The 27,810-nt window shown below is 34.1% G+C and overlaps 1 protein-coding gene across 2 annotated transcripts in view; it reads left to right on the top strand.

The window, feature by feature from the left end:
• The first annotated feature begins 6,441 nt into the window (after positions 1-6,441).
• LOC121418739 (alpha-(1,6)-fucosyltransferase-like) overlaps positions 6,442-27,810 on the top strand; it is a 62,660-nt gene continuing 41,291 nt past the window's right edge. The window contains exons 1-4 of one of the 2 annotated variants that reach the window (XM_041612815.1): positions 6,442-6,527; positions 13,880-14,151; positions 15,268-15,419; positions 19,638-19,836. In XM_041612815.1, coding sequence (XP_041468749.1) covers positions 13,949-14,151; positions 15,268-15,419; positions 19,638-19,836 — 554 coding nt within the window. In that variant the 5' untranslated portion in view covers positions 6,442-6,527; positions 13,880-13,948. Of the gene's footprint in view, positions 6,528-13,879; positions 14,152-15,267; positions 15,420-16,026; positions 16,050-19,637; positions 19,837-27,810 lie in introns of those variants that run through there. The other variant, XM_041612816.1, reaches the window with a different exon arrangement.

Raw genomic sequence — 27,810 nt, 5'->3', positions numbered from 1 at the left:
ATTTTTGCTTACAATTCCGATCCATCTTTATGTACACTCTGAACACAAGAAATGTTAACTAACATTTCAAAGGTTGGAGGAGTGACAACATTTTCTAAATGTTGCATTTACCACTTTAAATGATTCTACCCAACATTTAAAATGTTGGATTCAGCTTTATACAAGGTTGAATTAACATTTGGAAAAGGTTGTCACTCCTCCAACCTTTCAAATGTTGATTTAACATTCGAATTTTTAGTGTGTGTATATATATATATATATATATATATATATATATATATATATATATATATATATATATATATTGTCAAAATATATTTGTTGTATTTGTTATTTTATACATGTATTGTCATGTAGAAGAAAACTGAAATAAAAAGAAGATTGTTCAATTCGAATGGATAATCTGAGAACTTGCCTTTAAGGGGAATCCAACCCAAATAAAAAAAAATGATTTTAGAGAAAAGAAAATAAATCAGTCAAGTAAATAGGTGAAATCAAGAAAGTTTGAACAATATCGACAATTAAAAGATAGTTATGAATTTCTAAAAGTTGTAAAAATTGGTGATATACCCATTGTTACGATACTCCAACAAATAACAGTGAAAATTTAGTTTTAAATTTGATTTCGTTTTTTATTACAGGAAATAGATCATCTTACAAGTCTTGAAGTGGCAGTTCTGATTATATTCCAAAGTTATGGTAGTCCTGTATTAAATCCAAATAAAATCCAAGTTGGTTGGCGAAGATTCCGTACATTAAATTTCACAATAATGGCGATGATGAAATTGATGTTGAGGCACGATAAATAGCAAGAGTCACTGTAACGAGTTGAAATTTCTATGAAGACGATGTTAATGATGATTAACAGTCAATTTTAACAATCCACGGGTTGAAAAGCATTCATTAAAACAGCTTGATGATCTCGATAAGAACTGAGAATTCCTCTCTCAAAGTAACTGGAAACAGTTCATTGATGGCGTACATAAATATAATTCCACAGAGGATAAATGTTATATACTAGTTGGAAATAAAATATACTCTGACATAAAGTCTGTTGTGAAACTCTTGAGTTCTGATCTGATATGATGAATCCTTGAAGAAACTGCCAGCTTATATTGATAAATTTCGACTATTCTGGAAGCTTCTATTGTCTACAAAAAGAACAGTAGGCCTATCCTTCTTTCTATCCTTCTTTCTAGAATAGTCTGGAAGACTCTTGAATGCCCTCAGTGAAATTAACAATGTAAACAACATAGCTAATCCTATTGTCATTTTCACTGCAGACAGGCTCTATTGTCTATCTTGGGACATTCCAGAAATAACAATAATTACTCCATCTCATTAAATATGCATGCCTAACAAAGATTTACTGAGACATTCTGGAATATTCTTAATCATTGTATGCTATGAATATCCATAAAGAGAAAAGTACTAAATAAATGAATGTAATTGGTCTTACAATTCTACTTATACGCACTGTATAACACAATGGAGACTTGGAATTGGCCGCATTGGCAATGTAATAGTTATGTAAGGTAAGACTACTCCTCCACTGATATCAATGTACTCCAATACATAAAATGGCTATAAATGTCAATTGAAAAAAGTTTTACTTCATGCTTAGATTTGTTCAGTTATGAACTGATTATAACTGATATTAACTTGCCTTGAATTTTATTTCTTCCCATGCTAAAGTTTGTTCGTTTTGAACTGAAATAGTTCTGCTATATAACTGATGTTAACTTGCCCCAAGTTTGTATTTAGCTCTTTAATTGTCATGGTTTTTATTTCAGTTTGAACTGATGTATTTCTAAGAACTTACCTAACGTTTGTATTTCAGCTCTTGTTAAAGTTTGCTCAGATTAAACTGATATATTTCTGCTATATAACTGATATTAACTTGCCCTAAGTGTGTATTTTACCTCTTTCTCATATTTATTTTTCCAATTTTACCTGGTATATTTCTGAATTACAACTGATACATTAAATTGACTTAATATTTCATCTCTTTATCAAGCCAAAATTATTAAAATCGTGTGGTATGCAAACATTGAGACAAAAGATGTCAAATCGTCACAGACAAGCGACACAAGAGCTTGGGAGGGGCACCTAAACATTTTTTTTTTCAACTAAAAAAGGAGAACAAATAGAGAAGGAGAATCAAGAAGAAAGAAAAAGAAGAAAGAGTGTCAAAAATAGAGGTTTCTTGTAACTCTATATCTCAATTATTCATTTTTTTGGGGGAAAATATGTCATTTTAGGTTGCCCCTATAAAGAATACGTGGTGCAGCCCCTGCATATCGGAATAGAAAAATACTATGATAAAGAAAATCTATAGTATATTAGGTCTACAGTAAGATTAACTAGAAGAAAATTATGTTAACATAATATACAAATAGGCTTATATATCGATTCGATTTTCATTTTTTAATCAAATACATCAAGATATAAAATGAGATATATCGCATTGTAATACAAAATTTGTAATTCAAAAGTTATTATAATAAAGAAACTGTATCGGAAAAGGAAACAAAAGTATCCATCTGTATAGACTATTATTCATGTTCAAGGCCTTTTCCATATTTTGAAACAAAATAAAGTTAAAAATTGATTTTTTTTTTCAAAATTTACCTCGTATATTTATATACTATTTGCATATGAATTTGTTCATGTCTTAATCAGATGTGGAAATAAATTTGAATTGAATTGAAATATCAAGTGTGTAAAAAATGCCTTGCCGTGTATAATAAATAATGCTATACGTGTTCTAGAGAGCAGAGTGATGCATTTCGGGAAATTCAAAGGTGACGAAATCGACGAGTTCAGGGCGCAAGATTAAGATGTGAAATACATAAAATGAAAAATCTAAAGTAAAAGTGGAATATCATTGCCAGGCGATTTATTCCATTCCAGTTTAAAGCCTGAAGGAATTTCCATGTGCTATCTGACTGACATTCACAAAACTTTTGATCTTTAATAGTTCTTTACTCAATTTTGGCAAATCATTGTAATTTTTCAATATCATCATTAACTTCAAGATAATTACGTGCACATAAATTTTGGGGGGAGGAAGGCCTGGGGTCATGGTTATTGAATTAACCTTTTCCATATCCAGATAGCGCCTCTCCAACTCTCATCCAGGTCTTATTTTCTTCATCATGCAAAATGAGCAATGAATGATTGTTGAATTGCGCCATCTAGAGGGTGCTTAACAGCTGCAGTCCTAAACTGCAGCTCAATGTTCGAGTCTGAAGTTATTTTGTATAAGAATGAACATGACATCAGAAATATACTATTTCGATGGGTGAAAGTTTAAACAAAATCAGACAAAATAAAATAAGAACGATATAACCTTTAAAAAGTTATCAAAACTCTAAACACAATATGGGAAATCCAATTGCCTTTGAAGAGAAATTATCATCATAATGCATAGAGTAATGATTGCATTCCTCCGTTTCAAAATGACTATGACATCATTACGGTCATGTTTATTGAGAAAGATGCCATGAGGAGAAAATTTCCTTTAAATCAAGCCTATGTTAATAATGAAGAATAGATGATATAGTCTAAGTGACTTCATTTTTCTTACAGCCATAATTTTTTTCTCTCCAGTTTTAAACATTTTTTCCTTGTCTTCTATAAATAAAATCAGTTGCATTGATTATTGAGTTGAATTGAATCGAATTGAAATGAATTGAATTGAATACTATTGTTTGTTATGAAATTTCGTTTCACAATGGAGTTTACGCATCGCAAAAAACCTAAAAAAAATGATGCCTAACTAAATTTTCCGGTGAGCGTATATTCACCCAGGCATCTCATTAAAATTACATTAAAAAAATTACATCAGTTGGATTTTCACATGAATTTTCTGTGCATATACCGAAAGCGGAATTCCACCCACTTTAAATTGCCATGCATGCAATACAAATACGGTGTGATGACATCCAGGATGACATCACAAAAAGCAAAGTGACTTATACAGAAAGGCAGTGTATAGTTTCATAATTATATCAGATAGATAGATAGATAGATAGAAGATCATCGCAATCATTGCAGCCAGTAGCCTAATTGCAATCAATATTATTGTACGGTAAAACGGTTTTAACAAAAATATCGTGGCATATTTGAAATTATGCAAAATCAAAATCATACAAAATTATGATGTGGCATTTTCAAAATGATGCAAAACCCCAACATGTGAAATGTGTGATCTGTGGAAATGTAGAGTCAAGAGGAACACTATCGTGACTCGTCGGTGGGGGGGGGGGCATGAAACACCTTTTTTACAATAACCTTTATTTGTGATTGAAGACCTTTTTTTTTTGCTTGTCAAATTTTTTGGCGGACGGTTTTGCCCCCCCCCCCCTGTGGAAAATCCTAGGTACGCCACTAAAGAGGAATGAGGTATATGCCTAAGCGAATGAAAAGAAAAAATGGCGTACAAGTCACTGACAGTGTAAGGTAATTAGATGGGAAAGAGAGGGAGAAAAGGAGGAAGAAACAGAAGGAGAGAATGGGGGAAGAAAAAGAGATCACATTCATCAAATCATATACATAGCAAGACGATTCCATACTTACTAGAAATATCAGCCATTTTCACTTTTCAACCTGCTGTCCAAACAAACGAGGAGTTTCAATTTCTTTTGTAGTAATAATAAAGTAGGCCTTTACTGCTGGGTCGTCATGTAAACAAAAAATGACAACCAACAAAAGTTGTTCATGGGTGGTTCAGGGTTGAAAATGTTGCGTTTCGTTTACGGTATACATTTCTGAATCAGTTACGGCGACACAACATATTCACCTTTAATCAGAGTCATAGTTATTATAGTCAAAGTTACTTTAGTTTGCATTAATTCTCATTGTTTATACCTTATTTCGATTGATGTACTTTGAATTTGACTATGTATTGTTTGATTTTGTTGTGCTTTGTGAACGGAAAACGAATAAAATCTAAAAAATCTAAATCTAAACATTTTTTGTTGGTTATCGGTTTTTCACATGACCACCCCCTATATGTGTACAGATTCGGTAAACAGCACCCCAGCACCGTTTAGGCCTACCGCCCCAACCCTTAAAAAAAGGCGATGTATATACTCCGGGCTCAAATATCTAAACTTACTGAGCAAACGGAAACTTTCAAAATCTTGATTTGAACAATTTGTATGCCCATCGATTGGAGGGCTGATGTCTCATTCCCACTTTCCTTTTTGTTATAATGTTTAAACATTTATTTCATATTTTCATGTATATATATTATATATATATATATATAAATTCAATTCTTTATTCCATTTCCATGAACATTCTTACTTCGTAAAAAAAAATTGAGCATAATGATGGAAATGAGAGAAAAATTATGTCTCCCTTGTCATAAAATAAGTTACAACAATGAATATTATAAGTATTAAATCAGTTTTCAATCCATTGTTTAACTTAGTTTGAGCATAAAATTTGAATAAATATAATTTCATATATTAAAAAAAAAGAACAAGTGGATATGACATAATCAGTTTGCTCATAATTGAATAGCACTGTTTTTGACTGAAATAATGCAAAAAATTTAAGATGTCATAATTTTGTTATTCTTTGTTTGATTATGATGAATTTTCAGCGTTGTTATTTTCTGTTTTTTTTTCATCTGTTAAAGTCATATTATTTCAAGCCCTACCCCGTTAATAAGTTGAGACCCAGATGTTGTTGGGTATATGGCGACCACTATTACTGCCAACTCGTTACTTTTTCTTTCTTTCTTTTCGTTTCTGTTATTCATTCCTCCTTTATTTCCTTTTAGTTTCTTTATCCTCAATCTTTACTCCCCCTTTTTCCTCTTATATTTTTCGGTGAATTTTTCTTATTATATTGATGTGATATTTATGTGAATGCAGAAATAAAATAAAATAAAGAAAATCAATATCCTAAATCTACAGGTTACCCGGATCCTGTCCTTCGACAGATCGTCCTCTCTCTCCATTGCAGACAGTGTGCTTCCTTTGGGATACTCTAATAATCTTGAAACTCGAAAAGAAAAAGAATAAGAATCAAACTATTTAGGAATCTTTTTCCCTTGGAAATGTCGTTTCCGCGCGTTTTCGCATAGGCATACATACAATGTACAATGTAATTTATTGGCAAAAAAGGCATTTATTGGTGAAAAAGGCCCTTTTATCAAGGCCTCATCTGTCTGTTTTTACAGAGGCCGCCCCCCCCCCCACCAATTCAGTGCCTACAATATATATTGTTGTGTTTATTGTACTTTTGTAATTTGAAAAGCTGGCGATCAAGCTAAAACCATGCAGCTACTCCCATGCTAAAACGTTTGTTTAAAATCTAAAAAGTGAAAGTTTTGAACGGTGTGAAGCCACTGCCACTGGTCGATCGAGCTCTCTACTCGAGTCAGATCAGCGCAGCATGCACTACTGCATTGCTGGGGGCGGGGTTGCTTCTGGTGCTTGTTAATGTTCGCGATCGCTAGTATCTCGCGTTGGCATAGTACGGAATTGACTTCCTAGCGATCAGGCTCGAATGTAAGTATTTTTGAATGATTGTTTTTAGAATTAAGCTTATCTTATGATTGTGTATGGGTAGTTTCAACTGATTTAGCCCGGTAATTTATATCTAACGTACTTAGACCGTACGGTGCGTCTTAATTTATTGACTATCCGGGACTAAATCTGCCTTTGAAAAAGTTTGATTAAAGTATACCGGTAAGTACGCTTGTTCATTGACCGATGTATTGTATTCTGTGTAAGTTAACGGTAGTCTAGACTATTGTAGACAGCTGGCACTACTTGGCAGCCGTCTGTTTCGAGGATTTTTTTTATAAACATTTTGATATCTAAAAAAAATTCTCAGACTGCTCGCAATTGTGCAGCCGCTAGCCGCCACTAGTCGGTAAATGAGGTATGGTCAGTTCCCCCATGTCTGCGCGGTCTCCCAAGTCTGCGCACCCGCGTATCTGCGCGATTCTAGTAAAAGAAGATACGCAACGGGCACGAACTTTACACATGCAATACATAGGCAGGTATTCATTAAAAAATCCGACTCAAAATGGTGGAAAAATAATGAATTCAGGGCATTTCATGTGACGGCCTCAAAATGCAGCCTTTGTCATCAAAATCCCCGAATCGTGTGCAAAGTGAATGAGTGCGCAGACATGGGGTACCATTTTTTTTTCAATCTGAAAATGACTGCCCGAGGTTTTTTCAAGAAAATCTTATATTTTCTTTCATTTTTTAATGAGAAATTTGGTACACTTACTCTTAATAATGTAAGGAACACTATTAACCAAAAGATTTTGTGAAATAAGAAGAAATTCATGTTAAATCTTAACTCAAATTGTTAGGTGCGCAGACTTGGGGCCCACCATCATACATTGATTTTTGTCTTTATTTTAATATTTATAATAACGAACTGGGCAAATTCTGTTTTGTCCTGAAAATCTGAAATGGGCGCTAAGTAATGCAGTTTTGCACCGGCCCTCTACCACTACCAGCATACCTCATCACCAATACTTATTCCTAAAAATCATGACAAGTCTCTCAGTCACATTTCGATGTCGATATATCCACCACTTTTCAAAATATCGTGATCGGAAATGGCTGTATTTCGGCTTCGATCTCAACGTCGTTAATCTACACGGCGTAGACATCGCTTCGCGGATCACTTGGATTAATGGACTTAAAAGGGGAAAAAACAGTGACTTTGGCTGTCGCACAACTCCACTTACTGGTTTTTCTGAACTTATTTATACATAAACATATGGCCATTAAGTCCCTGTACAGATCAAGTTAGAACTTCGGTCTCTGTAATTAGTGAGTGGAGCCAACGGAGTTCAGCGGAACAACCAATAAAACAGAGACCGAAGCTTTTGGTCTATGTTACTGTAGTGGCACAGCATTGCAAGACGGCCGGTGGCCACCCACCGTCTTGCGCTGCCCACGTACAAAAAAAAGACGGGAGTCAAAGAATGACAAGTTCGATGAAGTTAAGTTGTATATCAGGTTTTATTCTAAATCAGAGTCAAATTACATGCTGGATATTAATATACGTCGCATCTCTGGGCTGGACAACCGACAACAGTACGAAAATTAAGCCGACATGGCCTACGGCAGCAAAACAAAATCAGGAACAAAAAAATGCTAATTGTGGACTAAACACTCTCCCTTTTATCCCCTTTTGGGTCAAACACCACGTGGCGAGAAAAGCCTTTCCCAAATCGACCCTGTCACTTTTGGTGTGATGCGCGAAATTAATCTGCCTATAATGTTAGTGTATAAAATGGAACTAATTATTGTGTGTACTCTGATTCCAAATTCAAGTTCTTCAGCTTTCCATTATTCTTCCAACTTATGTAACTCTCTTTACCACTCCCCCAACTACTCTCTCGGTCAACTAATCCTCTTTTGCGACTCCCCCACTTCAGCCACTCCCTCTACAGCTCTCTCGTTCTACAACTCCACACAGCTCACTTCCACCAAGGAATTAGTAGCACTCCTTGCTTCCACACCTGTTCACATTCTCTCTCTGTCTCATATCACTGAAGAATGCAAGCGAGCCGAAGAACATGAATAAGAAGCAAAGTAGTAAAATAACTGAAGTTCCAATGGACTTCCATGAGTCCTGAACGCCTAGCAACCCAGTCTCAGTTTGCCCTCTTTCACTTCCACATTCCAATCACTAGCCTGGCCCAGAAAAACTAGCAAATAGAATCAACACCTGGAATGTAAACAATGGAAGAAGGCAAACAAACTTCTTTCCCCAAACAAACAAATCTCTATTTTCCATCCTGCTATATTACGTCTAATGCATTAGAAGTATTGCATGAGTGGATACCATGCACGACCATGGGGTCTCGAAAAGCACCCTAAATATGTAATTTCCATATTCTGAAAATGCACCCCTTAACAAGTATTGGCGTGTGAAACCCTACCCTTAAAGGTCAAGTCCACCTCAGAAAAATGTTGATTTGAATCAATAGAGAAAAATCAGACAAGCACAATGCTGAAGATTTCATCAAAATCGGATGTAAAATAAGAAAGTTATGACATTTCAAAGTTTCGCTTATTTTTAACAAAATAGTTATATGAACGAGCCAGTTACATCCAAATGAGAGAGTTGATGATGTCACTCACTATTTCTTTTGTTTTTTATTGTTTGAATTATACAATATTTCAATTTTTACGAATTTGACGATTAGGACCTCCTTGCCTGAAGCACAAAATGTTAAAATAATGGAATTCCATGTGTTCAGGGAGGAATGAAACTTCACATGACAATGACGAGAAAATCAAAATATTTCATATTTCAAACAATAAAAAACAAAAGAAATAGTGAGTGAATGACATCATCGACTCTCTCATTTGGATGTAGCTGGCTCGTTCATATAACTGTTTTTGTGAAATGAAGCGAAACTTTGAAATGTCATAACTTTCTTATTTTACATCCGATTTTGATGAAATTTTCAGTGTTGTTGAATATTTCTCTTTTTATTTGAATCAAGTTTTTGTTGGGGTGGACTTGTCCTTTAACAAGTATTGGAAACAAATGATACTCTTGGCAAATATTCCCTGAAATGAACCCCTAAACAAGTACAGGATTGTTTTATTGTTACGGGTCCTTCGGTCGTCGGCTTTACCTTATTTGGTTTAGTACGACCCCACCTTCTACACCTCGCGCAAATCGGACTCTAAACACGTAGTGTTGGGGCAAAAAGGACATCCTTTATAAAACATTTAATTTTTTTTTATCATCCCCGCAAATTCGACCCTAAACACGTAATTTTCCTAGCAAAATAGATACCCTTTTTTCATTATTTTTGTGTTTTTGACACCCTTATTACGTTACGTATGTAACTTCCCCTATCGTGAAAAAGACATTACGTGTTCTTACGTGTTTTTACATGTTTTTGGGGTCGCGCATGGTATCCACTCATCAATGAAAGTGGCCCCCCCAGGAGTCTGCGCTGACAGCTGGGCCTAGATCTATTCTGATAATGAAGTGCCATATATTTTTATGTCTTTCTTTCTTTTTTTTAAATTGGCCTTGGTGACCATTTGACCAGAATTGGCTGCCCTTTAAAAGTGGCCTTCATGCCCTTTAGAAAGGCCTTGATGCCCTTGAAATGTTGGGGTATCCAAGGTCACTATGCCCAAAGCTGAATATGCCCTTTTCAAAAATGGCCTTGCCCCTCTGATCTCTTAATTCGAGCCCTGACATACATGTAACATAACTTTGCTGACATCCACATTACCACTATTTTTAGTATGGCCATAAAAATTATTAAATCATAATGATTTAACAATATTCGCATCAAATAATCATAAATTTAGAGCTTGAACTCACTCCCAGCAAAGATAGTTCACAGCACCTCCCTTACATAGAATCAGGAGGTGCAGCAATTAGCAAAGGAGGCTCAATTAAGACCTCTTCTGTTTTTAGCCACACATAGTTCTGTAGAGATTTTTACTCGCACTATTCATCTTGGCACTTGACAAGCACAACAAGTACGATAATATGCCAATGGCAGTCTACTTTACAGGAAGAAGAAGATGTGAGACATAATTTGTTTTCTGTATCTGGATGTAGGCTATACGATGCAGGGCCCTCCTTTGCATAAACGCATCGGGTACTTGACTTGAATTTTGCCGAGACCAGCAGCTGTAATACACGGGATGAATTCCCTACCCTTTGACGCATAGTGTATTGGTTTTAACGTGCGTAAGTTGTGACTCTCCTATACACAGGACCAACATTTGCGTCCTTTCCGATGGACGGAGTGTTTTCCAACTGCATTCACACCTGCACTGAATACAGTGGTGAGGCACGCTATAGCATCAGACTTTTTTTGTTAGATGCTTTTCGGCATGAGCGGGACTTGAACTCCTCACGTTGAGATCTACGATCTTGTCTGAAATATGCGCTCTAATCGACTGAGCTACGCTGCCTGTATTATATTCGATCGGGTGCTCTGCACTTGCATCTATAAATGGATTATCAATCATTTGTCAGAATTAATTCTCTAACATCGTCATAACTCATATTCCACAAAAAATCCTCACAATCGTAATATCAGCAAAAAATACCAATTCAAATGACCATCCAGAAAAAAGTTATGATATTTATTCCCATCAATTTGGAGCTTAATTTGAATGCAACTACAGTACATCTCCAGAGACTGAGTGTACGGTACCAAGCTTGGGCTGAGGCAGTGTAGTGTGTGTGTTCAGGGTCTTTAACTGTGAGTTTACCGAGAGCTGTTGGGATCGACTACATAATTCATGTCTTTCATATTATTTTATTTCAAACGGATAAGTTGTCATTTACAGATATCATTGTTGTAGACATTTTGGAAAGAATTCTGCATGGGTCCCTTTTGTTTTTTGTTGTCATGGAAAATACAAACGATGTTTGCTCTGTCATCTAATCATACAATGCTATTCCCCTCAATGCATAACGGTACAGTGGACGTCTTATAGTGCGTGCATGGTGGAGCACAACAATTGACTAGATTTTCTAGCCTTCAAAATTTGATTAATCGATGTTTGATCAAATTAGAGCTGTCAAACACCGGTTTACATAATAATATGACTCTGGCCTAAGTAGATTTTAGCGAATATGAGCTGATAGTTTTGAACAGTCTAGACTTACATGTAGAGACCCTAGAGTGTATGTAATTGCTCCGATGTGTGGCCGGGCGCCAGCGTGCAGCAGGTTCAGCAGACTTGACAATAATTATACCACTGAACTCACTTGTTCACTGCAACCACTCTGCCTACAGGTGGGAAATCTACATGTAGTGTTATGTTAGGGTTGGATCAATATTGCACATTTACTTTCAACCAGTCTTAAATGAAGACGATGAGATACATGTACAAGGATGTACAGCTCATATATTCATTGAAGATGATTAGAAATAAGTTGATGATGACAAATACATGAGTAAGTCTGATGATAACTGTACTCTGAAGATGATAGAATAAACTTGCCTGAAGCACACAGCAAATGTTGAAAATTTCATCAAAGTCTGATAAAAAATCATGAATTGAATTTTGAAATTTGACAATTTGTGAAAATAGGTACTGTATGTCATGAATATGCAATAGGTGGGCTGATGATACCTCTTACCTTTTCTTTATTTTATTACATGAAATCAACATATATACATGTGCATTAAAACAAAAGTTAAAAAAATAAGTTTCAGCAAAATTTGTAATTTATTAAGTCACTTTCAGTGGTTAACAGCATTTTAGTTTCATGTAAGGCAAAATTTAAATAAACATAGTTTCATGTAATAAGATACAAAAGAAATATAAAATGAGGAGATGTCATCATCAGTTCATTCATATTCGTGTCGACACGCATACTGTAGAACTATTTCCTCGAAATACATGTAGTGCTAAAAACTGATTTTCTTCTTCCAATTTTGATTAAATTTTCAGTATTTTGTTTACAAGTGTGAATTTATTTATCTGATCAAATCACATAAATTTCAGCCTGTAGTACCCATTTAATAGACATGTAGTATGTACATTCCAAGTTGATCTTGATTGAGACCATCATTATGTTGCACTGACCACAGAAGAATGATGCAACGCAGTGTATTTTATAATGCACTGTCATCATGGGCAGATTTTCATTTTCGGTACTTAGCAATTTCAATTCTGGGGCTAAATGGCCCCTACACCTAGCCTCCACTTGCTTTTTGTTATTGATGTCAAGTATGAATAGAATCAATACTCATTCTCCTGCTTGCCTGCTAATTCAAACAAACACTAATGGTAGTCGAATATGAAATGTGATCATTTGTGCAGGTGAACAAATAAGATTGTAGGTAGTGACATTAGCTTTCAGTACGCGTCAAGGTGGACACGTGTAAGTTCCCTTGTATTTACAAATGAATGTTATGCCTAAGTTCAACATTCATATCCCTGATGGAGATGTACTTTCCCAAGGAATTATACTTTCCCTGAAGCACACAGCTATGAGGGAAAATATTCTCCTGAGTGAAAAATATAGCTTTGGAGGGGAATTGAAAATGTTGTTTATCAGACAGATAGACCAGGCAGTATCCGTTATATTATCTAGTCCACAATTTAGATTAAAGGGATTGTCCGGGCTGAATATATTTATATCGTCTTACTTAATACATAGAGTAGAATTCACTGAGCAAAATGCTGAAAATTTCATCAAAATCGGATAACAAAAAAATAAACTAATTGAAGTTTAAAGTTTAGCAATATTTTGTGAAAACACTCATCATGAATATTCATTAGGTGGGCTGATGATGTCACATCTCCACTTTCCGTTTTCTTATGTTATTACATAAAATCATATTTTTGTCATTATTTCATACTTGTGTGAATAATATGTCTCCCTTGTAATGAAATAAGTTGCAACAATAAATATCTAATGTGCTAAATCAGTTGTCAATCCAATTTTTCTAGTTCTTGGAGGATAAAATTTGAATAAACCTAATTTCATATAATAAAATACAAAAGAACAAGTGGAGATGTGACATCATCATTGACAAAATTAATCAGCTCAAATTCTTAACTGTTCACACTGTCCCCTATTCCCTACCCAGAATACATTCAAGTATGTTGTTGTTGGTGTTTTAGCTTATACGGCACCCAGAATACATTCAAGTATGTTGTTGTTGGTGTTTTAGCTTATATGGCACGTATCATTCAGAAGTGAATATTTGAGCCAAAAGTAGTGAATATTTGCGCCAAATGTATTTGTCAGGTACTGTAGTCTTTAGAAATAGACCCTCTAAGAATGATACTACAAGTGATTCTCCACTGCTCAAATCCATGATATTTCTGGTATGAGACTATTTTCTGAATAAACAAATCTATTCTTTTTTTTTCTATTGCAGCTCTGAACTCAAGAGTGAGATTCAACCAGTTGCCTGACAAGAAGTGCAAGAGGCTAGGAGGTGTCAACCATGCGGACCCCATACAAGGTTGGGATGATCATCGGGCTAGCCTGGTTGGGCAGTCTGATATACCTCACAACGTCTTTCTTCCCTTCTATGGAGTCTGGGGAAGAAAGACGTATCAAATCTGCAGAGATAGAGAATCTTGCCAAGGAGCTAATCAATGTCAGGCAGCAGTATGAAGAACTGAAGAAACATACTCAAGAATTAAAGTGAGAATCTAGCTTTTGTTTTGTACATCAATCTCCCTTTTCCTGCTCTTTCCCACTCTTCTCCGATGTATTGCAGCTACCATAATTCCATGTGTAATACAATTAAAGCCAATAATGAACGATTGAATGAATTTGTTGTCCAATTAAAGCAGTAGTCGCAGCAGAGAGTAATAATTTGAAAGCAGTAGCATATGCAGGATTTATGAGAGGGGGTTCAAGCTGAATGAAATGTTGATAACCCCTCCCCTCCCCCTTAAAAAAAAGGGTCTTCACCACAAATTTTAGGTCGTTTTGTACCCCAAGAAAATTTGACAAAAAAAAGGTCTTCAATATTTTTTTAGAGGGGGGGGTTGAACACCTGGTACCCCCCCCTGCGTACGCTACTGTTCGAAAGAAAATCAAAGTCAAAGTGCATTATTATCATATCATAGGTCTAGATCCTGTGGGCACTCTGATCATAGTAAAAGATAAATCCATTATTCAGTTAAGCATAACAATACATAGAAAATAATAAATTACAATCTGTTACAGCCCCCTAGCAAGCCAAACATTGTTAAATATAATCAAAACTACATGTAGTTGATAGCTTGGTATGTTGAAAACCACCAACAAAGCATGTAGCTATAGCTTCAGGAAAACAATCTAGTAAGAGAATTATATGCTTTATTGATTGATTAGTTAGCTTGTGGATACAAACCTGCTTGTCAAAACACTCTTAAGTGAATTTTAATACTATCAGGGATGGAATTGAAGTGCAAATTGTGTGGCATTTCAACAAGTTACATTTGTCTTGTTTCAAAACTATTTGTTAATTTACAATTTAAATCAGGGTCTGTGCATGTAGGCTGCAAATACCAACTTTTTTCCAAAGAAAGTATTCAAAGACTTGAATGGTCATTTTCTTGGATTCTTTCATTGTGTGTTTTGTGATCGCTACCACAAGTCCAATTTCACTTGAATATTAAAGTCATATTCACATGGTTTATTGACCAAAACAACAAAATTCACTCACAAATCCCCCTTAGATGGCAACATTTAATTTCCTCAGATGTAAGGTCAACTTTTTAAGACAAAAATTAAGTTATTCAAGTTATTTCAACTTTGATAAATTTTCAGAGACCTGGTCGCTAGTTCATCTAATAATGGTGCTAATGAAGGAGGAGATTACTGGAGAAGCAAATTAAAAGATGCAGAACAAATTATTTCAAGAATGGAAAGAGAAAATAAAGGAAAAATTCAGGATACGAGGCAACAGGAACAGGGATCAGGTTAGTATTACATTGTACAAAATTGTTTTTTTCTGTTCCATTTTTTTTTATTAGAAAAAATTACTTTATTACCTGTTATCAGTCATTATTATACTTTTAAGGCTCATACTGTAATTCATTCAAATGGATAACCATACATGTATATCCTTGACTGTTCATTTTAGATGAAATGTTAGGTTATTTGATTCATATTTTTTAATCCAATGTTCGTGTACATTTATCATGTATTAATTATCTAGATTTTCCTGTCCCTGTAGTTGGTAAAGAGGGATGATGATACTCATTATTTTAATGTACTGTAAATGCTTCATAGTCAAATCAAACATTCAGTCTGTCATTGCAGCATCTCCCTCAAATACACAAATACAGGAATATTGATTTAAAACGGAATACACAGGTGGGGAATGAAGAAAAAGGAATATGGGCTGTGAACAAGATGCAAGTAGTTATAAGCGAGGAGAGGGAGATGGGGGGGGGGGTGAAATCTAGAATAATAAATTCTTACCCTGGTAGAATACCTACAATTTATATTCAATTAATAGATTGACATTGTAAAATATGGTTTAAATCAATTGTCCTCATATCTCATTTGTCTACATTTTCAAAGATATCTTTGGATGAAATACATAGGTTTGTATTGTGTTTGTGTGATTTGTGTGCCTCCAAGCAAAGAGTAGTACGTGTATACCACTGTAAAGTACATGTATATTCATGGAGGCCTGGATCTTGGAACTAAAGCTTATTCAGATAAGAATTGAAAATGCTCAGCAACAAAGTTCCATAACAAATTGCGTCAACATAATTTTGTCTGCAATGTCAGTAGGATTTTTAGGCATCAAATATAGTGTTGAAAAAAAAAATCTTTTTCACTATAAGGTGAGAAAAATGTGGACCAATCCAGTTCTTTTAGAAATCAAAAAGCATTAAAAAATTTCAATACTATGGCAGATAAGAAACATGTTAACTCATGACAGCATGTTTTATGATTTCTTGATTATGAATTAAATCATTATGTAATTTGTTTGTCTGCACAGCAGAAAATGTTTAATGTTTCAGTGGCAAAATGTGTTTTTCTTGCATTCGTGTAAAGAGGGGTGATTGTTTCACCTTGTCTGAATAGTGAACACTTTAGTATAATAAAATGTTGCTGAGTTTTGGTGTCCCATGATAAATGAATACTTATTGACCCATTCTCATTAAAGTCCTAAAACTAGTTTAGTAGAAACTATTTAAATGTGTTATGGAAACGCTCAAAGCGGTCTTGGAAACGATCTTATACATGTACATGTAAATGTAAGTACCAGTTTGAAAAATCACCTCTTGATGTGGTTTTCAAGACCAATTTGCCTCGTTAAACTAGTTTATGCGTTAGGACACAGCCTTTCTAGGAAATGATCTTCAAATATGTTGGATGCACTACTCCACGCACTGTGTGTAGAATATATGCTGTGGTTTAAAATTTTGCCTGAAACATGTGACCCCACTGACATCGTTCCCGGAGCAAGAAGACCGTTTCTTTTACCTGATGTGGTTTTGAAAACCACTAATGGGTGATCAGATGGGAACGCTAGCAAAGTAATCTTCTAAACTGGTTTTCTGAACCATTTTCCACTAAACTGGTTTTAGGATTGTAATGAGAATAGGGACTATGTTAACTTTCATATTGCTGTGAAGATTGGTGACTCCTGGGAATCTCAGTTGCAGAGTTTATCAATGAGTGAGGTTGATCAGTGCACTTTTATGCACTAAATGAAGTATAAATGCACTCTTAAATCACATGTTCTTCATGTCATTATGCCATTGAAACTCTTAAACCATGGACCTGTGTAGTAGGTACATGGTTAAACACAAAATATCAGGCAAATAGCACTTGAGATGTAAATGTATCTCGTTCAATCAGGGTCTGTGCCTGCAGACTACATTATTCACTGCCCTATGACTCCATCTTTTACACATTCAGACCAATTGATTTGAAATGGAGCACAAAGGCATTTTAAGAAAAATGGTCAACTATAACTTCTCTTGTATTATACATTGGCATAGTTTCCAGAAAAATAATCTTGTGTTTTCACCAGATTGCGATCTTATCCCCCATATTGTATATTTATTTCAGTCTACAATATCAACCCAAATTTCAAGAAATCTAAGTTTCATAACTGAAAAATAAGGAAGTATTACTCATTTTCTTTGTAGTTTATGAATTACAATCAAATCAAGTAACTCTCAAGTAACAATGGAAAATCCAGGGATTGATATTAAAATATTTAAAAAATTCAACAACATTTGTTTTTTTTTCCTTCCATTAAGGGCAAACAAAATGGCAAAATGTTGTATTTTTAGTATAGGTTGATTAAACAATGGCTACACTTTTTGAATAATCCTTAGATTTTAGCATGAGGAAATGGATTAGTGTACAGTCATGCATCCATAGCTCTTTCCAGATTAGTTTCAGTTTTCTGCCCCCAAAGGCGGTCTTTATTTTTAGACTACTAGGCCTGAATTCAATAACACACTGAAGCTTGCCCAAACCAAAATTCAGGCTAAAGTAATACAACAAGATGGAACTCATGATAGCCTTCTTTCTTGACCCTTATCGATTTACAGTGCTAATTGGGTCTGTGTCTGCAGACTATTGCTTGAGGTCCTTGCAACAGCCCTTTGCAAAGCGTTAGCATCACAGATTTACTGTATGAAATGTCATGAAAGTTGGACGTGCGGCTTTCATGAATTCCCTGATTGTCTGATTTTAAGCTGATCCTTGAGGATTTGAAGCTGGTAATTTGATATTTTATAAGTACAAACACTTGACATAAAGTGGGAAGCAGGCTGTACAATCCATATGCTCTATATTTTGAACAGCTTTGAAAAATATTAAGGGGAAGTTCAACTTGGTGTGAACTTGAAGTTTTTTTAATAAAATATGCAGAAAAATAGAAAAACATAGTTCATGAAGGTTTTGCAATAGTTCATTATTTTGGATTACCAGAGAACTATGGATTATTAAAAAGTTTTAATTTTGTGACCTAACTTCACAGTGCAAACACTTGCAGTTTTCATTCATATATTAAAGAAAATCAACAACTTTCTTAGAATATTGAGAATAATTTTACTTTAATGCAGTGCATTCATTTCACCATTTATAAGAGATATCATACCTGCTTATATATGAATTTGAGTCATCGTGAATCATCAAAATGTTTGAATTTATGGAATTAATATTATAATATGGGTTATCCTATCATTCCTATGTAACATCACAAATTCAAATCTTGAAAAAGAAGATCTTGATAGACTCTAGTCACACCTTCACCAATATTTTTCTAATGTCTAAGTAACTCTCACTTTATAGTTTGATAAGATTTTTGCCAATCACACCACTACTCATCATAAATTTGTTGTCTGAAAAAATAATTCATCTGTTTGCTGTGCATTTTGTGTGTGTGATAAGTTGATTTAAAAATAACAATTTTTGTCTGAGGAAGGTACTACAGCTTGCCAGTTTATTACCCTTACAGTGCCAATTTGATGAACAGTACAACACAGATAAATACATGATATTAGTATTCTACAGCGATAATTGTGTTTTTGGTCCATTAACCATTTGGTCCAATCATCACTTCGTCTAATCACCATTTCGCATATGACCATTTTGTCTCATAACCAGTTGGTCTAATATCCATTTTGTTTTAATTCATTTTGCACAATTTAACACTTAGTCCAATTAGACCAAATGTTATGTGGACTAAATGGCTATTGGACCAGCTGGTTATTAGACGGAATGGCAATAGACCATGTGGTGAGTGGACGAACTGATGGTAGACCAAATGATAGTAGATGAGTTGGCAATTGGACGAATTGGCATAAGACAAATTGGAAATTGGAATTGGAAACCTTTAGAACTAATTAATAGATGACCCCCTGCAAATGGGGATGCTTGGTAACCTGATTTAATCATTTCTACCTGCATGATTTAATTAAACCATGAAGTGGAGTACTTGAGAAATGATGCCTGATTGGGGGGCTTAAAGATTGGGGGAGAAAGGGTTGGTTGGTCAGTGAAAAAAGGGTGAATATCATATGCTTTGGAATGGCTGGCAAGAGATATAAAAAAGGGGTCTTAACGGCAGCACATACCCAGACTGCCTTTATACATGAGAATGATATGAGTATGAAGGGAGGCAGAGTAATGATTTATTTTGTAATGATCTTCTTTTTCAGATTCAAATTCAAATTCACAGTACTGTGGATCTGAGCCTTCCCTTGCCTATGAAAAGATACGAAGGAAAATTGATAACGGGGTAACAGAGATCTGGTACTATATAAGGTCACAACTCACTCAACTCAAGAAATCCAGTGGAGATCAGAAAACACAAGTCAAAATTGATCAGATTCTAGAAGATGGTGGAGAACAGCAAAGGTATGTCTTTGTTAGTATTGATTTCATGACATCTTATTCAGTGGAATTCGTTGCCATGGAGAGTCTACACATCAAAAAGCCAATTTAATATACTAAAACCTTCCTCACTCAATCTCAAATTCCACACATGAACCCTAACCTTTTTAGCAATGTTCTAATCCTCAAACACCATGGTAAATTTAAAGCATCTATTAGAGAAATTGTAAAGGCAGAAGCTTTGCTTATAGAGCAAATATCTGCTAGATCAACATTACACATATTTTCATGATGATACCATATATTTATTTTTTTAAATGAAAATCTAACTGCATGTTTTATTTTTATTTCAATGAAAATATCTAAAATGAGATAAACTGACTCCATTACTCCATGATAGTTATATCAATTCCTTGGTCACATTTTGTGTTATCCTCTTATTATATCTTTATCATAGGCCTTCCCTTATAAACTTCAAAACATAAGCCAAATAACTTGCAAGTAACTTGATATAGGAATATAGGCCTGCAAAGTACATTTACATGTACATGCATTAACTATACAAATTTGATAGATGTGGAATGCAATTGCTTAAGAGTGGCTCTGTGATCTAGTTAGAGGTTAAAAAGTTAATAGTCACTATCTCAACCCATCTAAATTAAAGGTAGTGAAGAGTTACAGTTGGTGCATTCACATCTGCCAGGGTCACAAATAAATTATATATTCTTCATAAGAAATTTTACCAAGATCAGAAAATACCAGGTATGTTGCTTGAGTGAAAACAAAGTACTCTTATTTTTCCTGAAAGAAAATAAAATTGTGGGTACTTTTCAAATTAATGAGAAGTTTTGCAGAGAAAGGGTCACATGGATATTTGCATCGTGAAGCCAATTACTGGACTTGCTTGTGTGAGACAAGAAGAGTGTGCATATATATGGAAATATGTAGTAGAGAATTCAAAATAAAAGAAGCAACTATCACCATATGTTTTAAGATGGGGAGTGGGCTCTTGAATAAACAGGCCAGCAGAACGAAGTCCTGTCCTCACCTGAAGGATCATTAGTCCTTCTTACAGAGCTAGGCAATCAGTGAGAAGCATGATCTTATACTGCACAGAATGGGTGCTCTGATATTTATAATTTGTAGGCCAAATTGTCATCATGTTATACAGGCATTTTTGTTATAATGCAGGTGTGAAATAACCAAAAATGATATTGAACTTTCTTGTAATCCACCTCTACTCCCCCCCCCCCCCTGAAAAAAATCCTGTTTCTGTCTAGCTCTTGTGTAATGGTCCTACTATTGCTCATGAGCATTTTCAGACTACTGTTTTTTTTTTTTTTTACTACTTTTTAGTGCTCTTTAGATATAAAGAGAGTAAGTTGAAATATCAAAGTTATGAAAATAATAAACTCCAAGTTCTGGGCGTAGGATAAGAGAGTGCTGTGGTCGAGAGTTGGGAAAAGCGAAAAAGAAAACCATTACAGTTTATAGGCCATGGAATATTTTTATAACCCTCACTCCATCTGAATAATTAATAAACAGTGTATTTGATGACTGGCAAGTGGCAAGTTTTACACAGATCATCATTATTGTAGTTGGTATTTGTTAAGTGGAAGAAATGCTGGCTGTTTGTTAGATTTTGTCAGTATCCGTGAACTATATTGAAAATAATCCATTACCAGTTTGACTGTAATCTGAAAATGATTTATAAGGATAAACTGGATAATTATTTTGTAAAACATTATTTTTCAAAATCTTCTACCTACCACCCAAAAGGTTGATACTAAATCTGACTTTTCAAAGATCCTTGCTAAGATTGCCAGCTCATTAAAGGGGAAGTTCACCCTGACAAAAAGTTTATTGTAAAAATAGCAGAAAAATTAATGAAAAATATTGCCGAAGGTTTGAGAAAAATTCATCAAATAATTAAAAAGTTATTAGAATTTCAATTATTTGATTTGTGACGTCATATGCATTCCTACATAGCGAATGGTAAAAAATCAATGAAATGTCATTTCCTCAGATAATTGAAAATGGTTTTCACTGTAACATTTGTATATCAATAGACAAATCGTTTCACACCCGATCATGAAAAGAAAACAAAATTAAGTCATCAGGAATCATACAAAATTTGAAATTTATACATTTTATATTACATAACACATGGGACAGCTGCTCGTTTATGACGTCACAAATCCAAAACTTTGAACTCTAATAACTTTCTTACTCTTTAACGGATTTTCCTCAAACCTTCACCAATATTTTTTACTATTTTTTCTGCTATTTTTACAAGAAAGTTTTCTTCAGGGTGAACTTCCCCTTTAAGAAATTCATGCATGTGGTATGACATTCGGCTGAGAGGGGATGCATGTACTATGGAATACCTTCCTGTATTAAAGCTGAGATGGGACATGAGATGTGAATGAATGCAGTAATGGAGTCAGAAACATTACTACTGCCAGGAATTTTCAACAGTTTAGCCAAATCTGAGACTGACATTATATCCCCCCAAAAACATAATAATCAGCTTTCTTGGAACATAATAAACATGGCATAAAAACATTTTGTTTTAATAGACAGTTGTGTACAGAGTGTCTGGTGGAGGAAGGAATGGGGGCATGTTCCCTAAGCACCACACCTACATGTACAGGGGTCCAATAAAGAAAAGGGAATGAAATAAAATGATCAAAAGGGGAAAAAATGAATCTACTGTGTAACAAAATAGACCAGCAATTGTAATCTGTTCATGCTGTAGAAGCCAAATTTATCAAGAGTTTGAAGGGGGCATGGTTTCAGCATTTGTCCCTGGTGTCAGAGTATTAAAGTGCTGCAATTTTAGTTTGAAGGGGCATGGTTTCAGCATTTGTCCCTCTTGTCAGAGTATAAAAGTGCTGCAATTTTAGTGCTTGCATCTGCCGCCACTGTAATGTATGCAGGTGTGTATTTTGAAACTCACGATGCTGGGAGTGTGCCATAAAATTCAAAGATACATTAGGCTATAGATAGTTTATAATTTATATGGATGAAACATTTTTAAAGTCAGATCAAACAGATATCAAATGAGAAGAACAAGAAAAAAGGTTCTTAAAACCCCATCCAGGGGTTGACGAGTTGTTGATATCTTGCCTGATGGAGTTGTAGTGTCTGAGTGTCAGTGTTCTTTGTATTGTTACCAGGATTTATGACACTTTAGTTTCATAAGATGAATAAAGATGATTTTTATGATTCAACTATAATACATAGAGTTAAGTGGTTGTCAAGAAAATTGCTTTTTGTTATGGCTCTATGGAGTTCAACTTTGTCAGTCTCGATTTTTAATAGTTCTTTATAACCAATCCGTGGTTGTAATAAAAAGAACAGACTACTTTACAATTTGCAGTTGAGCTTGAAAAAGTAGATCTTTTACAAAAGAATGCACTCATTCATATACCGGATAATGAAACCTTAATTTTTTTTAAGAAAGAATAAAAAGTGAAGCAGATTGGGAAAAATTTTTGAGTGAAATGAATTATTTTGACATAATCACATAAAAAGCCCACCCCAGAAAAATTTTGATTTGAATAAATAGAGAAAAATCAAACAATCACAATGCTGAAAATTTCATCAAAATCGGATGAAAAATAAGAAAGTTATGACATTTTAAAGTTATGCTCATTTTTCACAAAACAGTTATATGCACAACTCAGTGACATGCAAATGAGAGAGTCGATGATGTCCATCACTCACTATTTTGTTTTTTTTCATTGTTTGAATTATACAATATTTCAGTTTTCACCAATTTTGACATTAAGGACCAACTTAACTGAGCCATAACACAGGGCTCCACACTAACCCATTTTTTCTACTGGTCCAACCTATTCATGTCGGACCAGTAGATACCCAGTTTTTCAAATTTTTACTGGTCCGAACCTAAAATCTACTGGTCCCAAAAAATAAAGAAAACATTCAAAAAAGGCGCAAGTTTATTTTTCTAGCCTTTCGTTACCCCCCCCCCAAATAAAATGAAGGAATGAAGGACAAAAAGAAAGCAAGACAGAAACGAAGAAGGAAAGAAAAAAAAGAAAGAAAGGAAGGAAAAGAAAGAAAGAATAAGAGAAAGGAAGGAAAGGGAGGGAAAAAAAGAAAGAATAAAAAAGGAAGGAAGTAAAAAAAGAAAAGGTAAAGAAAGGATAGATGTGAAGGAAGGAAAAAAGAAAAATAAAGAAGGAAAGGAAGGAAGGAATAAAGAAGGAACAAAAATAAGAAAAAAAGAAAAAAGGAAAAAAAAAAAGAAAGAAAAGAAAAAAGAAATGAAGGAAAGAAATGAAGCAAGCAATACAGAAAGAAAGAACAAATCCAGAAAGTAGTAAAGGAAAGAAAGAAGAAGCAACAAAAAAGAAAGGGTTAAGGAGAGATGGAAAGAAGGACAAAAGAAAGAAAGAGAGGAAGGAAGGATTGAAAGGAAGAAAGGAATTAAGGAAGAAATAAAGAAAAGGTAAAATGATAGATAGAAGGAAAGAAATAAATAAAGGAAGGAAGGAAGGGAAGGAAGGAAGGAAGGAAGGAAGGAAAGAAGCAAGCAATATAAAAAAAGAAAAGGTAAAAGAATAGATGAAAGAAAGAAAAAAAGAAAGACTGAGAGACAAAGAAAAGAAGAAATAAAAAAGGTAAATAAATGATGGGTGGGAGGAAGAAAGAAACAAAGAAAGTAACGAAGAATGAAGGAAATAAAAGGGTAAAAGGAAGGAAAGAAAGGAAGAAGAGAAGAATAAAGGATGGATGGAATCAAGAATTAAAGAAAGAAAATATCAAAAAGAAAGGAAGGAAGAAAGGAAGAAGGAAGAAAGAAAGAAAGAAAGAAAGAAGGAAAGAAAGAAGGAAAGAAAGAAGGAAAGAAAGGAAGGAAGGAAAGAAGGAAAGAAAGAAGGAAAGAAAGAAGGAAAGAAAGAAGGAAGGAAAGAAAGAAAGAAGGAAGGAAAGAAAGAAGGAAAGAAAGAAGAAAAGAAAGAAAAAGAGAAAATATTTTTTAAAAGGAAAGAACAAATTAAAGAAAAAAGGGGAAATAAAAAAGAAAGACAGTAACAAAAAAATGAAAGAAGAAAGGGAAGAAAACAAAAAAAGATTGAAAAGAAAGAAGGAAAGAAAGATAGGAAGAAAACAGAGGAAGAAAGCAAAAACTATCATCATAAATAATTTATCAATTTCTTTTTGGCTCAATTAAAATAGCTACGCAAAAAAGTCAGAAACCAAGTGTATAAACACACACATAAATAATGCATGTGTGGTGCTAATATGTATTCAGACGATATCACTCGAAACCCGATCTGTTTGAACCAAACAGAAGTGAAAATTTATCCTTTTACTGCTTACAAATGACTGAGTTACTCCAATTTTTAGGAAATATGAACATTATAAGAGCCTCTCATGAGTATGAACCGTGAATTTTGACAGTTCTGTGAGAGATTTCTGCCAGAGTTTAGCCAAGCTTCGTTCACGTAGCCAGTAAAGAATTTACCATGTTGGTTGTGTGGCTGGCTACATACATGTACACAGTATCTGCTCTAGTAGCAATTACGTGCAAATCATTCTATGTGTATTCTGTGTATGAATGACATAATTTATCGGGGGAAAATGGTTTGCAGTGAATTTGACCATTTAGTACACAGCTCCTCGTCATAATATTAAAGGTTACCAAAAATTTTCTGTAGAATCTGATTTTTTGTGCTATTTCCCCTATTTTGAGGGTGCTGAACATGAATCTGCTTGTTGCCAAATTTATAAATGCCGTCTTTGACCGTTGCCATGGCAACGGATTAATTTCTCAAAAATAGCATGTATACCCCTGTAAATGGTAGATAAACATGATAAAAATTAGAAAATAGATTGAAATCAAGGTTCCAATTAAATACAAATGAAATTCAGAAATATTTAAGATCATCAAAATAGTTCCAACTGGCCCGTTGCCATGGTAACGGCTCATTTTTCCTCCAGAAAAGTAAAACAAAAATTGATTTAAAGTTGTAGAATCTGTTTTTTTTTTGTTTCATTTTCCATGCGTTTACGGTGTATAAACATAGGAGTGATTTTTGCTAAATGTATAAATACACTCTCATTACATTGCCATGGCAACCAAATAATACCTTATTTGGTAAAAAAATTAATAACATGGTTAAAAAGATAATGGCGAGAAATACAATAAAAGTGACCTAATCTACATGCGTTGGGTTTTTCCCACTCATTTAGAACAAAAACTACACAAAACTATTCTGCAGGAGTTTATTGGAATGATAGGAATTGATGTTGTCTTGACAATGTTTGAATTAAAAGATAAATTAGAATATTGCAAATGGCCATTGCCATGGTAACAGTTTATTTTTCTCAGAAAAGTATATATTTTTTTAAAAAATAATACAGAATCTGAATTTTCTTTCGTTTCCTCTAATTACAAGATGCTATATCTATATATGCTTGTTGCTAAATGTATAAATACCATCTTAAGCCATTGCCATGGCAACCGAATAACATGGGGGAGATAATAATGGAAAATACCATAAAAATCACAATCTACTTGCGTAAATTTTGAACCATTCGTTTAATATTGAACAAAACATACGGTAAGTGGTCTGCATGAGTTCATTTGAAAGAAAATAATTACTGTTGCCTTGGTAAAACTTGCATTTAATATAAATATAAATATGAATGTTGCAACCCCCCCCCCAAACAGCTGATTTTTCTCAAAAATCACAAAGTTGATAAAAACTTCTGATTTTCCTTTCATTTCCCATAATGTTAGGGTGCTCAACATCCATATGCTTGTTAATGTAAAAATACTCCCTCGGGCCATTTTCAATTTATAATCCAATTGACATAATCCTTATCATTAATCATAAAGTTCAAGTTTCAGGTCATATGATCAAGGTCGTAGGTCTTTTACGATCGCCAATATTTGGCCATGTTGTATTATCATCATTGAATCTCATCAAGTTTCTGATAAGGCAAAACTTTGAGAGTGCATATTGGTATTCAACCATCACTGATCATTGTGCAGGAGTTTCAGGTTAAAGTTCTGGTCAATGAACTTTGACTGTACTGTGGTATCAACATCAAAAACTTTACTTAGGTTTATTAATTTTCAAGTTAATTATATATCATGTCACAAGGTGAAGGTTAAGGGTCTTTTGAGGTAATAAAAAAAACCCTCAGGATTCTATTATTAAATGAATGGGTTTTTCATGAAAGTCCCACATTCAGTCTACATTAACACATGGAAGAATTTTACCTTGTATCCTCAAAAGGTCAGTTGTATCCAATAGAAGGCCAGGATTATGTCAATTTGCCAAATAAACTTTAGAGTTATATTTATTATCTTTAACAGCTTTATATTAAAGGTCAAGTCCAACTCCGATAAATGTTGATTTGAATAAAGAAAAATCATACTAGCATAACGCTGAAAATTTCATGTAAAAGAAGAAAGTTGTGGCATTTTAAATTTTGCTTATTTTTCACATAACAGTGATATGCACAACTCAGTAATAAGCAAATGAGACAGTCGATGATGTCTCTCACTATTTCTTTTGTTTTTTATTGTTTTAATATACAATATTTCATTTTATACAGATTTGACAATAAGGGCCAACTTGACTGAACCATATAGTATTAAACAATGCTAATTACATGTGTTCATGGAGGAATAAAACTTTGTATTAGACATGAGAATGAGGAGAAAATAGGATCAAAAATCATATTTCACATAATAAAATGCAAAAGACATAGTGAGTAGATAACATCATAAGACTTCTAATTTACATACCGACCAGAAAATGCCAGTATCTTTTTTGTGAAATTAAGCGAAAATATAACTTTCATGTTTTACATCCGATTTTGACGATATTGGATTTTTCTCTTTTTATTAAACTTAATTTTGTGTTGGGGTGGACTTGTCCTTTAACATAAATACATACATTTGAACATTTATAGCAAGTTCTTCATGTAAACATGCTCAAAGCACTTTCCAAT

This window comes from Lytechinus variegatus, chromosome 7, assembly GCF_018143015.1.
Source record: "Lytechinus variegatus isolate NC3 chromosome 7, Lvar_3.0, whole genome shotgun sequence".
In the NCBI taxonomy this organism is placed as follows: Eukaryota; Metazoa; Echinodermata; class Echinoidea; order Temnopleuroida; family Toxopneustidae; genus Lytechinus; species Lytechinus variegatus.
The sequence above is the reverse complement of the archived record's forward strand: the minus strand, read 5'-3'. Positions and strand labels throughout refer to the sequence as shown.